Source organism: Myxine glutinosa, chromosome 1 (assembly GCF_964187855.1).
Source record: "Myxine glutinosa chromosome 1, kmMyxGlut1.1, whole genome shotgun sequence".
Lineage (NCBI taxonomy): Eukaryota > Metazoa > Chordata > Myxini > Myxiniformes > Myxinidae > Myxine > Myxine glutinosa.
The window spans coordinates 278,909,025-278,922,710 of NC_136261.1; the positions used below are offsets into that span (position 1 = coordinate 278,909,025).

The 13,686-nt window shown below is 42.5% G+C and overlaps 1 protein-coding gene across 3 annotated transcripts in view; it reads right to left on the reverse strand.

Moving 5' to 3' along the window:
- The window catches only part of LOC137414115 (uncharacterized), a 56,195-nt gene that overhangs the window by 544 nt on the left and 41,965 nt on the right, over positions 1-13,686 (reverse strand). For 2 of the 3 annotated variants that reach the window (XM_068099598.2, XM_078766397.1), the window contains exons 2-5: positions 4,847-4,925; positions 3,017-3,088; positions 1,086-1,140; positions 223-467 (exon numbers count right to left, since the gene is read on the reverse strand). In XM_068099598.2, coding sequence (XP_067955699.2) covers positions 223-467; positions 1,086-1,140; positions 3,017-3,088; positions 4,847-4,925 — 451 coding nt within the window. The remainder of the gene's footprint in view (positions 1-222; positions 468-1,085; positions 1,141-3,016; positions 3,089-4,846; positions 4,926-13,686) is intronic. The other variant, XM_068099603.2, reaches the window with a different exon arrangement.

Here is a 13,686-nt window from a genome sequence, read left to right on the forward strand (position 1 = left end):
CAAAAGACATTCAAAAGATTTTAGTCCTTTTCAATTTAATTTCCAGCCAATATCACAACATTTTCCGAGATGTGAATTTTTTGACCTCTGGCCCCGATACTAATTTAATTTTGTTCTTGTTTTTAAAATAACAACCAAGAAATTCAATGAATGTGGATATACATTCAAAGTAATCAAAAAACTCAACCTCTTTGACCACACTGTTTCAAACACAAATCTTGCCTGTGATTGTGGTTGAGAACTAGGACTGTATTTGGGTCCAGCTTTAGAAGAACTCAAGACAGATCCTCGTTCATGCAAAATAGTCTTCAACCCCTTGACTTCTTCTTCTTCTTCTTCTTTATCTGCTGCTGTAGTTGTCAACTCGTCTTCTGTAACTTTTTTAGCCTCCTCCTTTCCCTCTTTTGTCACCGCTTTGTCTCCTGTTGTCTTCTGTGTCAACTTATTCTTCTGGCTTCTTGTCCGCCCTGCCAGGCAGACATGTGAATGAGCGGTGCAGCCGTAAAATGATAAAAAGGCATGTGTAATGGGATATATAAAAATGTTAAGAGAGTCAAGATTATGTTGGCAGGATTATGATGCAACAAAGACATCTGTGATAACCTATTGATGCCTTGTTAATACATACATATATATATATATTTTTTTATTTAAGGACAATATGGCAGGAATTTCTATGTCTTTGTACTCGTATATTTTATACCTCATGCTTTATCTGCCTCAAAAACTCTCTCATCTTGCTTGCAAGAAAATGGGACCAGCTCATCATTAACATAGGTAATGCTTGTACAAAACCTCAGATCCATCGATTCCCCAAGATTTTCATTTATTTATTTTAAACGTTTCTACCCATCACTTTATGGTCAAGATGAATGCACCGATAGATCTGCAAAATAAAAGACACGAGGGTTCATCAAAAAATAAAAAGTCAGGTCAATAAACAGCTCATTTGGCACAAGGTTCACGCTCACTTCGGTTAAGGATATTTTTTGGAATATTTTTCACAAACTGGAGAGAAGGGGCAACAAATAAAAAGTACAGAATAGCACCCCAAAGAAAGATCCACACAAAGAGTTCTGTCCCACCAGATCTCCTGAAATCAGAGTACGTTGGAGGCTCTAGCGAGTCTTCACCAACTGTCTGTATAAACAAGACAACAAAACATTAGTGCATGGCAAACTTATGCCTTCATTATTAAAATTAATTTAAAGTTTCAGTATCCATTGAAAGATGGTGGACTCATAATCTACACATGTATTTATCATATATACTGAATGTCTACATACGTTGTGGCCCAGCACCCCAATATGTAGAGCTTCAGAGCTCAAGAGTTTGGCATGTAAAAAGCCTCAGGCCCCTGAACGTTATACAGTGCATTCAGAAAGTATTCAGACCCCTTAACTTTTTTCACATTTTGTTATGTTGCAGCCTTATGCTGAAATCGTTTAAATTCATTTTTTCCATCAATCTACACTCAATACCCCATAATGACAAAGAGAAAACATGATTTTAGAAAGTTTTGCAAATTTTTTAAAAAGAAAAAACTGAAATATCACATTTACATAAGTATTCAGACCCTTTGCTATGACACTTGAAATTTCGCTCAGGTGCCTCCCATTTCTCTTGATCATCTTTGAGATGTTTCTACACCTTGATTGGAGTCCACCTGTGGTAAATTCAATTGATTGGATATGATTTGGAAAGGCACACACCTGTCTATATAAGGTCTCACAGCTGACAATGCATATCAGAGCAAAAACCAAGCCATGAGGTCGAAGGAACTGCCTGCATAGCTCAGAGACAAGATTGTGTCGAGGCACAGATCTGGGGAAGCCCACAAAAAAATTTCTGCTGCATTGAAGGTTCCCAAGAGCACAGTGGCCTCCATAATTCTTAAATGGAAGAAGTGTTGAACAACCAGGACTCTTCCTAGAGCTGGCCGCCCGACCAATCTGAGCAATCGGGGGAGAAGGGCCTTGGTAAGAGAGGTGACCAAGAACCCGATGGTCACTCTGGCTGAGCTCCAGAGATCCTGTGTGGAGATGGGAGAAACTTCCAGAAGGACAACCATTACTGCAACACTCCACCGATCTGGGATTTATGGCAGAGTGGCCAGACGGAAGCCTCTCCTCAGTGAAAGACACATGAAAGCCCGCTTCGAGTTTGCAAAAAAGCACCTAAAGGACTCTCAAACTGTGAGAAACAAGATTCAGCTCTGGATACTACAATTTTAAAAGTCAGTCTTTACAATTGAGCGCTAATGCGAAAATGATACAAAGCATGGCATTAAAAAAAAAAATTGGACGGATTATGACTAAACTGGGTGGATGAGTTGGGTAGGTGACATGAATAAGTCGATTAGATTTTGGTTCAAGTCCAGATGTAGATCCCATCTATCAGTGGGATACAAAATGTAAATTGTTCAGCCTGGCGGAGGTACCTGCTCTACCGAATGCAGTTCTAGTTTGGTCTGTTTTCAGATGAACCAAGGCACACAGCATGTACTATTGTAAACTTAAGCTTATCAATATGTTTAACTGCAGTTTAAAGATCACGATTGTTATAGTTATTCTGAATCGCTAAACTTTATTTGAGCATTTAGAATTTAAATTAGCATTTATATCAGTGAAATGCAAGTTGTGTCTTGTTGGGGGCCAAATATCTTCTGACACACATCATTGCTATCAAAAATGCATTTCAACAGACCAGTTACATCACTCTACAAAAGTTAAAGAGAAAATTCTGTATTTAACAATAAATTAGGAAACAAATACTGTATTTCTCTTTTGAACAAAAATACAGAAGCATAAAAATATTAAAATGCACAATTCATTGTTGTTTTCATTCATTCATTTGTGTGCAGCATGTGGCTGTTGGTTTGCAACATTTCTGCGAATGGCTGTGCTGCTGATGCAGTGTCCCTGCAGCTCAAAGCAAGAATTTGGAATTTGGCCAGGATGCCGGCGATAACTCGCCTACTCTACATGAAAGACACCGTTCGATCTTTAACTTTCACCAGTGATGCTGGTAGGCGGGTCCTCCAGCTTAACATCCTTCCGATCGACAGCACACTGATGTATCGCCCTGCCTGCAAAACACCAGACAGTTTATCATTGGATTGAGATTCAAATCCAAGCTGGAGAGCTCAAAGGTGAATGTGCTTACAGTCGTGGCCAAAAATATTGGCACCCTTGCACTTTTTTCAAATAACTCACAATTTTCTCGAAAAATAAGTTGAAATTGACAAAAGTACTTGGTCTAAACAATTCTTTATTTCACTGTTAATATTACAGAACCTTTGTTTTTGATCCAGAACTTAATATATCCTTTTAAATCAGAAAATAAACAGAAATGGCATTGACAAAATGATTGACACCCTGGACTTAATATTTGGTAGCACGGTCTTTGTACAAAATAACTGCAGTCAAGAGTTTCCTATAGTCATGAATGAGCTTCCTACACCTCCCTACTGGCAGTTTGGCCCACTCTTCTTGTGCAAACTGCTCCAGTTCTCCCAGATTTGAAGGGTGCCTTCTCCAAACTGCTGTTTTCAGATCTCCCCACAGGTGTTCAATGCGATTTAGATCTGGACTCATTGCTGGCCACTTCAGACCAGTCCAGCGTTTTGTCTTGAACCATTCCTGAGGGCTTTTTGACATGTGTTTGGGGTCATTGTCCTGCTGCAAGACCCATGACCTTCGACAGACACCCAGCTTTCTGATACTGGGTTGAACATTGCACTCCTAAATGCCTTGGTAATCTCCTTATTTCATGATGCCATGCACACATTCAAGGCACCGAGTGCCAGAGGCAGCACAGCAACCCCAAAACATCACATCACTGAAACATCACTGAACCTCCTCCATGTTTAACTGTAGGGGAGGTGTTCTTTTCTTTGAAGGCTTCATTTTGTTTTCTGCAAACAAGGATGATGTACTTCACCAAAAAGCTCTAATTTGGTCTCATCTGTGACATTCTCCCAGAAAGATTTTGGCTTGTTCAAGTGTGTTTTGGCAAACTTCAGTCGGGCTTTCTCAGCAGTGGGGTCCTCCTAGGTCTCCTAACATAGAACGCCCTTTCATTGAGTTGGCGACAGATGGTGCGAGTGGAAATTGTCGTACCTTGTGACTGAACGTCAACTTGAATCTGTTTGGCAGCTGATCGAGGTGCTTTCTCCACCATTCGAACAATCCTTCACTGCATGATCGTTTTCTGTGGAGTTTTCTCTCGCAGCCAACATGAAGGTCTCTGGAGATGGATGTGTAGCCTTGAGATTGTGCATGATTGGCTACAATCTTGTGTCTAACCTCCTCAGACAATTATCTAGTTTTCTTTCTTTTCTCCATGCTCATTGCGGTACACACAGTGACACAAAACAGCAGAATAACTCCTTTTCTCCATTCAAACTGGTTGAAAGAGTGATATATACATTGCAGGCACCTGCAACTCACCACAGGTGAGTTCAATTCCAAAGTGAAGGAGAATAACCTACTTGAAATGTAATTATTTCTAACAACTTCTAAAAGGTGCCAATAATATTGTCCAGGCCATTTTAGTTCTGTGGAATAAGCTAAGATTTAGTAGCTTTTTCAGCTTTTTTGGTTTTGTTCCACTGCAAACCAAAGAAATACATATGTGGATACCAAAAGATTTTTTAATTTACACAATTTTCTGGAGGAAATGGTGCATTATTTGAAAAAAGTGTAAGGGTCCCAATATGTTTGGCCACGGCAGTACCTCTGGAGTCCAGACTATCCCGCCAGAAAAATATCAAACTAACGCTAGCGTTCATTCAAAGCAGCCGCAGTTAATAGTATCATAACATGAGTAATTGGGCCTCGTTTACCTTTGTACTGGAAATCTCAACAATGGCAACGTCTTCTATCCCACCTTTAGATCCATTCTCCTTCATAATGTTGGACTTCCTATTGAGAAAGAGATACAACAGCATTGGGTTTTCATACGAAACGTTATGTATTGTAAGAATCACAATTCCTTACTTTTTTGTCAATATAAAGCCTACCATAACAGGGGGAAAATACACGTTTTCACCCCCGCCTCCACCCCTAGAAAAAATTATTCCACATTGCTCAGGATAGTTCAAGTGCTATAAAGGTGGAAACATTTTCATTGCATTAAAAAAAAAAAAAAGCAATCAGCATTTACAAAGAACTGCAAAAAGGCATGATTTTATAATTGTACAGTACTGTATTCAATTTTTTTTATCGTGTGAATATTTTTACACTAAAGGTTTGAGTTTGAACTGTTGTCAACAGACAGTAATTTGCCATTTTAAATCTCTTGAATTTACCTGACTAGGCCATTTAGTCCACGACAGGACGAAGGCTTCCCTCAACATGGTCCATTCTGTTATACTCAATGCAATTGGATGCATTTTGATTTTGCTTTTGGATACGAAGTCGAGGTTCATGTAAAAGCTAACACATAGAACATATAATAAAGGGAGCGGGAGACAAGGGGGGGGGGGAGAAATGAAAGAGTGAAGGTGAACAGAGAGTCTTGATTTTGGCAGTTGCACCAGAAAAGGGTTGCTGGCAGATCTTGTGCGACCTCCAGAAATATTTGGGGGAGAGAGCACAGGCAGAGCAGGGGGAGCAAGGCCGGAGAGGATTCGGTAGAAAACAGAAAGACCGCCAACCTGCCTGTGGTGAGCGAGTGAAAGACCCTCAAAATCAGCTTCATTGTGGGAGATACCAATTATTCGAAAAGCTTTGGTTTCTACAGCGTGAAGCCAAGCTAGGTGTGAGGCAGGAGCACCAGCCCAAAGGGGAAAGCAGTATTCCATCAAGCTGCGGATGAAAGCTTTGTATGTGGTGAGGAGCTCAGAAGTGCCAAAAAAGGACTTCGCATGATGGAGGATGCCCAGTCGGCAACTGGCTTTGGAGGCCAGCTTGGAAATGTGGATTTCCCAGGAAAGACCATAGAATATAGTGAGACCCAAAATCTTGAGTGACAGAACATCTTCGAGAGGATTGTTGAGAAAGTAGATGTGAGGGTTTTCCAGATGGTCTTTTCGGAGAGACATAGTGAGAACGTGAGATTTGTCGGGATTGAAAGACATGTTCCACTTGTTTTACCAGTTTGTGATTTTGTCCAGGTCTGCAGAGAGTAAAGAGGGTGCAAACTGCCGATATGAGGGTTGAGGTATGGATCGGCAGAGGGTGGAGTCACTAGCAAAGCGATAGAGAGGATTTCGAGAGTTGGAGAGATCATTAATGAAGACCAGAAAAAGCACAGGGCCCATAACACTGACTTGAGGAACTCCAGCCTGGACAGGAAAAGGAGATGAGAGAATTCCATTCAGAGCCACATGTTGACTATGACAGGGGAGGAAGTCCGCAAGCTGTGCGTGGAGATTTCCATGGATACCACAAGAGGAGAGTTTGGAGAGCAGGGTGAGGTGCCAGACCGTATCGAAGACACGTGACATGTCAAGGGAGACGGTTCTGATTTCCTGTTTGGCATTGAGGACCTCCATCCATTGTTGAGACAGCAGAAGCAGCATGTCCAGAGTAGAATGACCTGGTCTGAATCCAAATTGATGATCCAAGATCAAGCCGTTGAAGAGGAAGGATTTGATGTCAGAAGCAATGATGGATTCAATGACCTTGCTGATTATTGGGAGCTGGTTGATTGGTTTGTTGTTGCAAAGGTCAGTTCTTGCACCTTTTTTATGTAAAGCGGTAATGTTTGCTGATTTCCAAGCAGATGGCAGATGACCTTGAGCAAAAGAGAGGGTGAAGAGAACAGAGATAGGGTATGATAGAGCGGCAGAGCAGGATTTTAGGACCCGTGGGCCGATGCCATCTGGTCCATTTGTAGAATCGGAGTCGAGGTTTGACGGAAACTTCTCCACCTTGTCGGGAGAGAAGGAAACAGAGTCCAGAAGCAGCTGCGTACGACTGGTTAATGTGGGTATAGAGAGAGATGTGTTCGGGACACAAGATTTGGAGGCAAACACAGAGTTGAGGCATATGGCTTTTTCATGTGTGGAGTCAGCTGTGCAGCCGTTTGAGGTAAAGGAGGGGATGGAGGGAGAACACACACCAGAAACAGATTTGACCAGATGCCACCAGGATTTGGAGGAGGGAGACAGGTTTGAGAGTTGTCTTGAGAGTAGAGAGATAGTGCTTCCTGGCTCTCCTGAGGGTAGACACACACTTGTTCTGAGTTTTGTGGAAGGAACTGAGATTGTCTTCAGTTGGATTTGCCTTCAATAAGGCAAAAGGCAAGTTGTTTCAGGGCAACTGCCTCACCATAATATTCAGTGTACCATGGACGGGAGGAAGGGTATGACAACTAAAGACGAGATGGGATAAATCTGTGCATGAGAGAGAACAAATTTCTTTGGGAGAATTCCCACAGGATGAGTTGATGTCAGAGACAGTAGAGATGGGAGACAAATCCAGATGTCTGATGGCTGCTTCAAGACCGTGCCAGGAGGCCTGAGTGAAATGCCAGACTCGTCGACACTGAGGAGGCTCTCTGAGAATGGCCAGAGAGATGTCCACTTTAACAAGCAAATGATCAGATGAACTGATTGGAGCAGATGAAGAACAGCAGACATTTGCAGGGAAGTTTGTCATAACCAAATCTAGAAGAGATGATGTGCCGTTGACTGAGATGCTGGTCAGGAAATTGTCAAAATGTGTCAGTCTCAATGAGTTGCATAAGTCCTTTGCAGCGATGCCTTGGCTGGTGTGAGAGGTACCGACACCCAGCCAGCTGGCATGATGACAATTGAAGTCGCCACGTATGAGGAAGAGAGAGTTGGGATGAGTGGATAGAAGTTGGTCCATGTTGTCTGAGAGAGACATAGATGGAGTCGTCACTGTTAGGAGGATGGTTCTACACAGTCAAACAAAAGGTGGGAGCGGAGGGGAAGCCATAGCCAGAGGTACTCCTGGGGGTGGGGTGGAGAGAGAGCAGTGCAAGGAGAGTGAGGAATAGAGTTTTTGACAAAGAGAGCAACCCAACCACCAGGATGATGCTCAGGTCTATCGAACCAGAGGAGGGAGTAACCTTGGGCAGATACTAAGGAGTCAGAGACATCTTGAAGGACAAAAGTTTCTGTTTACAGATCAAGTCTGATTTGTGAGAGGCAACTTGTATGGAGAGATCAGTAAGGTTTGAGAGAAGGCCCTGGATGTTTGAGATCCATACTGTTAAAAAGGGGGAGGGGGGAGCATCACATACAAGAGAAGGGAGGGGAGGGTAAGATGAGGGATGAGAGGGAGAGGTAGGGAGAGCTGTTGACAGTGTGTCAGAGATTGCAAAAGAGCAAGGAGAGGGGGAAGAATAAGGAGGACCAAAGGCTTGGTGGTGATGGGATGAGGGACAGCGAGGAGTAATATGAGGGGGAGGGGCAGCTTTGTGGATGCGTTGAGACAACTTTGAGGAGGAGGGTTGAGAGAGGAGATTTGAAAGGGAGGGGTGAGGGGGGGTGTTTTGATTGGATCACAGCAGTTTCAAGGCAGAAATCATCATTGTATACCTCGTTGTATACCTCACTGTATATATATATATATATATATATATATATATATATATATATATATATATATATATATATATATATATATATATATCTGTGCGTCTGTCCTGTGTTGTGTTGTCTTGTGTGTGTGTGTGTATATATATATATATATATATATATATAAATATATATACACGAGGTGTGTTCAAAAAGTATCCGACCTTTGTTCATAAAAAATACTCGTATCCAGATACAACAAACTTATACTAATCTCCTTCAAAGTAGTCCCCTTGGGCTGCCACACACTTCTCCCAACGGTTCTGCCACTGTCGGAAGCAGCGCTGGAACGCCTCTTTTGGGATGGCGCGCAGCTGGTCCGTCGCATTCCGCATGATGTCTTCTCTGGACTGAAATCTGGTCTCTTTCAGGGGCATTTTCAGCTTGGAGAAAAGCCAGAAGTCACACGGAGCCATGTCGGGAGAGTAGGGAGCCTGATGAAGCACAGGTGTGTTGTGTTTGGCCAAGAAACTCTGTATCAAATGTGAAGAATGGGCGGGTGCGTTATCGTGATGGAGCTGCCAATTGCCCGCTGCCCACAGGTACGGCCATTTGCGTCGCACAGCGTCACTAAGGCGACGCAGAACCTCTTGGTAATACTCCTTGGTGATGGTTGTGCCGTGTGGTGCGTACTCGTGATGAACCACGCCACTGGAGTCGAAGAAGACGGTCAGCATGACTTTGACATTGCTGCGGACCTGCCTTGCTTTTTTTGGCCTCGGGGATGTTGGATGCTTCCATTGTGATGACTGCAACTTGGTTTCTGGGTCGTACTCATAAACCCAGGACTCATCGCCAGTGATCACTGTGTTGAGGAAGCTGGGATCGCTGTTCACAGTCTCCAGCATGTCCTGTGCGATCTCCAAACGGAGTTGCTTCTGCTCAATCGTTAGCAGCTTTGGTACGAACTTCGCTGAGATTCTCCTGAAGCCCAAATCCTCCTTCATAATGGAATGAACGGATCCAATGCTGACGCCCACCTCGTCTGCAAGTTCTCTGATCGTGATTCGACGATCCTGCATCACCAGGGTCCTCAATTGGTGAATGACGATCTCATTTCGGAATGTTGAGGGCCTACCCGAACGTGCTTCACTCTCCACTGATGTGCGGCCATCTTTGAAGCGGTTGTACCACTCCTTTATCTGTGTGGTGCTCATTGCTTCGTCCCCGAAGGCCTGTTGAATATTGCGGATCGTTTCCACTTGGGAATCGCCAAGCTTTACACAAAATTTGATGCAGTAGCGTTGTTCAAGTTTTTCCGTCATTTTGTCAAAAACGAAAATCCGACGGCGCTCACTTACACTTCCTCACTCATCGGCGGTCTGCCGTCGAATGACAGCTTCTGCAGGTGGGAAAAAATTCACGCGTGCGCATTAGGATCGCATACATACGTGCACCAATCAATGCCTCCCTAGCTTAATTTGTTTACGCACAACAAATTAAGGTCGCATACTTTTTGAACACACCTCGTATATATATATACAGTCACGTGAAAAAGTAAATACACCCCATGTAAAGTTTTGACTTTTTCAACATATTTCAACATACAGCTATTTGATCTTCATTTCAACAATATTGATAAATAAAGGTGATATAATATAACAAATATCATGAAACATTTACATTTTGTAGTCCATTGTACAATTTAAATAAACATAAATGGTAATTTCGCATGTGGAAAAAGTAAGTACACCCCGACATTTATCACTACTTCAAATACCTAAAATTAAAATCAGATCCACCAGCTCAGGTGCAAATGATTAGAACATCGTTAGAGAGGATCTTGGAGGAGCCTGTCTTGTTTAAACCTCAGACATTTAGTTTGGTTTGCTCTTTGTTGTTGAAATGTGCGGCGTCACCATGCCTAGATCAAAAGAGCTCTCCGAGGCCTTCAGAAAGAAGGTTATAGATGCCTACGAGTCTGGGAAGGGATTTAAAAAGATCTCCAAACAATTTGAAATCAATCATTCGACTGTCCGGAAGATCATCTACATGTGGAGAAGATTCCAAACAACTGCCAACATGTTCAGGCCAGGCCGCCCCAGCAAGTTCAGCCCAAGAGCAGACCGCAAGATGCTGAAAGAAGTCTCTAAGAACCTCAGTATGTCATCATGGGACCTACAGGTAGCTCTTGCCACTGTTGATGTCAAAGTGCACGAGTATACCATTAGAAAGAGGCTGTACAAATTTGATCTACATGGGAGATGTGCCAGGAGGAAACCTTTGCTGTCCAGTAAGAACATTAGGGCAAGACTAAAGTTTGCCAATGAACATGTAGGCAAAGACCAGCACTTCTGGAACAATGTGCTCTGGAAAGATGAGTCAAAGGTAGAGAGAGCTATTTGGCCACAGTACCAGAAGACATGTTTGGCGAAAACCAAAGACAGCATTTGACCACAAGAACCTGATACCAACGGTAAAGCAGGGTGGTGGAAATATTATGGTTTGTGGCAGCTTTGCTGCATCAGGGCCTGGGCAACTCACCATCATAGAATCCACTATGAATTTTTCAATGTACCAGAGGGTGCTTGAGGATAATGTGAGGCCATCTGTCAAAGAGTTGAAGCTCAACCGAAGGTGGACCTTGCAACATGACAATGACCCTAAACACACCAGTAAATCCACCAAGGAATGGCTGAAAAGAAAGAAATGGAGGGTTCTGGAATGGCCAGGTCAAAGCCCGGATCTAAATCCCATCGAGATATTGTGGGGGGATTTGAAACGAGCTGTGCATGCAAGAAACCCCTCAAACATCGCACAGCTGAAAGAATTCTGCATGGAGTTGGCAAAAATTTCTCCCAGTGATGTCAGACTGGTAGACATTTATAAGAAACACCTATTTGAGGTTGTTTCTGCCAAAGGGGGCAATCCCACCTAATAGAGCCAAGGGTGCACTTACTTTTTCCACATGCGAAATTTGCATTTATGTTTATTTAAATTATACAATGAATGACAAAATGTAAATGTTTCATGATATTTGTTATATTAGATCACCTTTATCTCTCAATATTGTTGAAATGAAGATCAAATAGCTGTATGTTGAAATATGTTGAAAAAGTCAAAACTTTACATGGGGTGTACTTACTTTTTCACGTGACTGTATGTATGTATATATATATACATATATACATATATATATATATATACATACATGTATATATATATATATAATAATAATAATAATAATAATTCATTTATTTTGTATAGCGCTTTTCCAGAAGCCCAAAGGCGCTTGACAGGTTGAACCCCCTCGAGCACGTTTGGGACATGTTGGGACGACAAATTGCGAAGATGGTCCCTCCAATAGCCAATCTGGATGAATTGGAACGTGCATTACATCGGGAATGGAACAACCTGCCACAGCAACGCATACGACGGCTTACAGGGTCTATGAGACGTAGGGTTGAGTCAGTGATCCGATCACGTGGGTCCTACACACGTTATTGACGCAAAGATCGCTAGAGGTCTTCTCAGAACAATGACTGTACGTTAGAAAACATAAACGTCATCCACACTGTCCGTGATGGACCTATAGCTCCATACTTAAATTGAGGTGAAAATATGCCTAAAATTCCCAAAAAATTTCACCTTAAATTATTCAGAATAAAATATTGAAAACGGCATGATTGTTATGTTTTTATGTGACCATAATATCACTTCTCCAGAAAATATAGCAATATCATCGATATATTACACTGTTTTGACGACAACAAACTTGTAATGTGCGAGGTTGTAAAAAAACGGAGGGGGTGCTTAACTTAATTCTTTGTGTATATATATATATATATATATATATATATATATATATATATATATATATATACAGTGGTACCTCGGCTTACGAGTGCCCCAACGTACGAGTTTTTCGGGATACGAGCCGTCGCTCGGGCGGTTTGTTGCTTTGGGATACGAGCCGAGATCCGATGTACGAGCTCAAAAAATTTATTTTTTTGAATTTTCCGGTTGTGGCTTCCGGTTCCGGTCACGTGGTTATCTTGCCGTGAAAGCATCTCTGCTTGGATATAAAACACGCAATCGTCGAAATACATTAGCGAGGAATCTCCTTGCTCCAGCCGGTGACGTCATCGGCGGGGATCCCCGCCTCCAGAGTGGCTGGTCACGTGACCGCCAAAGCGTGTCGCGCGTGCGGGTATAATGAGCTACACCTGTGGATCACGTGACCACGGAAGCACGCCTCGCTTGAGAGGCATGGCTTTCGGTTTGCGTTTTGCTTTATAAGGCGCGATAAATGGGCTTTTGAGTGTTAGCGGTTCATGGCGTTGACGGTTCATGACGGTTCATGGCGTTGACGGTCAAAAACCCATTACATCAATTTTACCAGGCACTGTACAGTAAGTACAGTGGACACCAAATGCACGGTGGAAGGCTAGAAGTAGAAGATCGTCCAAGACAAGTGAGAATAAGCCATACTTTGGAGATGACGTCATTCGCTGGTCCGATAACCAAAGATGTGGTATAAAAAACCAGGTGAGCTAACAATGCAGCAATGAAGGAATTCGGCCAAGGCACCGGCACACAACGACCTACCTACATCGAAAGACTCAATGCCAATGGTGACAGAAGCCAAGACGGCCGGCTTAAACACCGCCGAAAGACCACGGTGTACCAACTTACGATGCAGAACATCTTGCACTTAATATGATGACAACAGGTGCCATCCTCTGACGTACCATTACAGGTACAGGTACAGTACACGTGAGCACAGAGCAAAAGTTCACTGAAACCGAGATTAAGAAAAAAGAAAAAACACCTCGTGGTCCGTGCTCGATATCCGAGTTTCAATCTTTTCAAACACATGATGCTCTCGGTCACGGTATCTCCTGCGAGCTGCTTCTCCTTCAACCACACAAACAACAACTTCTCCATATCTTCATGGATAGAGGTCCAGTTTATTTCTTTACATTCTCTTGTATTATGTACAGTATATACGAGGTCGTGCTTGTTTATACATTATTTGTTATTTATAAAGTACATTTTTGTTATTTAAAAGCACCTAACAAAAAAAATTGGTGTTTTTTTTTTGAGGCTGGAACGGATTAATAGCATTTCAATGCATTTGAATGGGAAAATTTGCTTTGACTTACGAGCGATTTGGCTTACGAGCTCCGTCA